The 3,289-nt window shown below is 56.0% G+C and overlaps 1 protein-coding gene across 1 annotated transcript in view; it reads right to left on the bottom strand.

Moving 5' to 3' along the window:
* The window catches only part of WWOX (WW domain containing oxidoreductase), a 916,676-nt gene continuing 913,387 nt past the window's right edge, over positions 1-3,289 (bottom strand). Inside the window, exon 9 of the mRNA XM_010850783.1 lies at positions 1-538. Coding sequence (XP_010849085.1) covers positions 350-538 — 189 coding nt within the window. The 3' untranslated portion in view covers positions 1-349. The remainder of the gene's footprint in view (positions 539-3,289) is intronic.

Below are 3,289 nucleotides of genomic sequence, written 5' to 3'. Positions count from 1 at the left end.
GGACGGGGTAGGGGGGGGCACCGGGGACCCTGAGTGGTGAGAACTGCATGTGCTTCTGCGGTGGGATGGAGAGCCTGCCTTTGCCCGTGTGAAGGCAAAGCTTCACCGTCACATGGGCCATTGCCAGGGCAGCAGAGGGACCTCGGTTGCCCCCAGCCCTGGACAAGAAGTACCGCCCCTTCTCCCCACCAACGCCCCTGTCCCCCAGTGGTACCTAACGCTGTGTGATCTGACGCACCAGTGCTTACATCCTGGGCCTCTGGCGGGGTCTGGGTCGGGGGGACGATGGAAGGCCGCGGGGTGAGAGTGGGGGGGAGTCCAGCGGGGTGGGCGTCGGGCCAATGGCCGTCTAGGAGGGCGGGCCACCGGGCACCCCCTGGAGCAGCCGCTCACTGAGCGCCCACAGGGCCCGCGCCGAGTCTTCGCTCTGGGCTTCGGCTGACGGCAGGCAGCGGCAGCAGCTGTTGAAGTACATTCCTCCCAGGCCCTCCAGCTCCGGGGCGACAGCGCAGTACACGGTGGTGGCGGCTCCCTGTTGCTGCAGGGCAGAGAGGAGAGACAAGAACGAGCGTGTGAGAAGAGAGGCGGCGGGGGCTGTCCTTCATGGGGAGCGCCCTCCCCACCTGCTTTGGAGGCCACTGGAGCTCAGCAGCGGCCGCGAACCCAGAGGTATGGCGGGGCCGTCCTGGGACAGTGTCATGGACTCCACCTGGAGCACCGGTGTGACTTTTCACACCTCATGCGGGAAAAGGCTTTGAACACAACATGCCTCTCAGCTCGTCGCATCACATGCCTCTGCTGACAACGCAAGCAGGGTGGGATCCTTGCCAACCGGCAGGAAGAAACCCGTCCAACCTCCTGACTGCAATGCATGATGTCATGTGACACCAAGATGTTTTTACGAGACTTCTGTCTGAGCTAAACCTGCCGCGCTCTCGTGGCCCAGCGGGTAGAAAGCCAAGCAGGACCAGCGCCAGCTGTGTCCTTGTTCTTTGCCCATGGTGCTGTGAGGGGAAGGCTTTGGATGCAGTGTGCAAACATGTTCCCTGCCGTACACACGTGCCTCCTGCAGACACGAGACACAAATCTGTGAGTTGATCAGGATCCTGGAGACCTTTCTATGAATGTCACATCCTGCCCGTACCTGCAGGAGGACAGCGGCTTGAGGGTCCACGTCCTCACAGCCCACTTCTAAATGCACGTCGTAATGAGTGCCATTGATCACTTCCGACTGACCTTTTGAGTAACAGCTGGCGCTGTGGCTGGGGATGTGTGTGCCGACGGGGCACCATATCACCCGGCTGACAGGATGCTGTCAGGGAGGCTGGGAGGAGGGCAAGAAATCACTTTGCTTTGCGAGCCATAATTAAAAATAATAGGCTGGTGCTCGTAGGGAGACATGGTTGGCACGGCTCTAATTTAAAACCAATACAGTTTATCTGGCATCTTCTGATTATTTATGTGCACCACAGCCCTTGCTGCATCAACTAATTATCAGGTGAAGGGGTGGGGAGGCAGAGGAGAATCAGAGAAAGATAACGGGCGATAAGGTCACCATTAGGAAAACACTGAAGCCCTCTGTAGGAGGGTGAAGCGCGTTCCTGCCACCGGCAAGCTGACCCTCTCCTGCCTCTTACAGACTTCACACCAGGCCCCAGCAGAGGGCTCGGGGGAGAACCTCCCCCGCCACGCCTTGGTTTGTGTGTCTATGGTTATGCCCATAATCACCGGGAGCCCAGGGCATCCTGAGAAGTGAGGTCTCGGGGTGTTTACCGTTGGAGGAAAGTACTGTGAAACAGACTTGGGGGTTGTTTTGAAGAGGATGGTACTTACTGAATTTGTCTGAAAACCAAGAAGCCAAATATACAAGTGACATGCTTGTTAGGGAGGTGGGTGGTGTGGCATGGGCACGAGATGAACGAGATGGAGGCGTGAGTTCTGACCCTGGGGCTGTCCACTGTGCTGGACAAGACCCATGGATCCAAAGTTTGAATCCCCGGTGTGACCTGAACCAAATGGGCATCGGTTGGTTGTCCCCCAACCCTCTCAGCCACGCCCATTCCCCAGACAGCCAGCTGTGTGCTTGGATTCAGCTACTTCTTTTCAGATTGATTTTGTGCGGCCTAGGTCTGATGAACCCAAGTCCGCATCACTCCGATTCCCTTCCGCTGAGCTGTTATTCCTAGTAACCCTTAGATTAGCATCCAGCACGTTTATCTAACCAGGTTCAAGGGCTCATCCGAGTCCCCTGCACCCCGTGTGGGGCAAAGGGCAGCGGGGTGTCCTCTAGAGACGGATGGAAGACTTGAAGGGCTCGTCCCGCCCACCCAGGCCAACTACCACCTCGGCCTTGATTCTCAGAATGCTGCTGCTGGGTGGAGATGGTGCTCAGGAATATTCTGGACATCTGTCTTAGGTTTCCGCTGTACTCTGCAAATCCCAAACCCACCAAAGAGCAGTCAGGGGGTTTGTCATGAGCTCCCAAGTAGCGAGAGAGTCTGCTCACCCCAAGATCCAGGCCCCCCCACCCCGCCCCAGAGTGGCTATAATATCAGCATTCATACATCGCAACAAACTGGCCTTTCACAAGCTCCACCAGCCCTGACAAAGGATCAAAGGTGGCTACTTGGGAAAGCAACAGACGGAATTCTTCCAAACCCAATGCAATCTTGCGCCACTCTGACCTTCTAAAATGCTATCATGGTACACTCTCGTGTGGTTGGATGGTATTTTTGCAGAGAAATTTGGCACTTAGACTGATTCAGAATCGAGCTGATGAGGGAGCTGGGGGCACACGCATTTTCCCCCCATGGAATCTGAAAGCAATTGAAGCTGGCCTCATTTCCGGTAAACCTCCACTTGGCTACCACGCCGAAAACCATAAATCTTAGAAATGCCCAATCTTTCATCAAAGATTGGGTGGCTTCGAGGCCTTTGCCACTCAGCTCAGAGTGGTACGCAAGTTAGATCTCGTCACCACCGGTGCCGGTTCTGTGCGAGAAGCCAGTACCGCAGGGCACCTGAAAGCAAAGACCAGCTTCTCCCCTCCGAAGACCAACTGTGCATGCCTGGCAGAGACCAGACGGTGAACAGGTGACTCCAACAGCAGCACCCGGGGTCCATCTTTGTATGGTCGGAGGCGATGACACTCCAACAACAAGTGCTAATTGCTGGCTCGTTGGCTGTTTGGCCTGCCTATGCTCGAGAGAGAGACGGGAGCTACATTAGCAAATCTCATTAGGAAATAAGCTGGCGTGGCTGCTACAAGAGAAAACGTTTTTAAACTCAT

This window comes from Bison bison, unplaced genomic scaffold (genome assembly GCF_000754665.1).
Source record: "Bison bison bison isolate TAMUID 2011002044 unplaced genomic scaffold, Bison_UMD1.0 scf7180017864295, whole genome shotgun sequence".
Lineage (NCBI taxonomy): Eukaryota > Metazoa > Chordata > Mammalia > Artiodactyla > Bovidae > Bison > Bison bison.
This window is presented reverse-complemented; position numbering and strand designations above follow the sequence as displayed.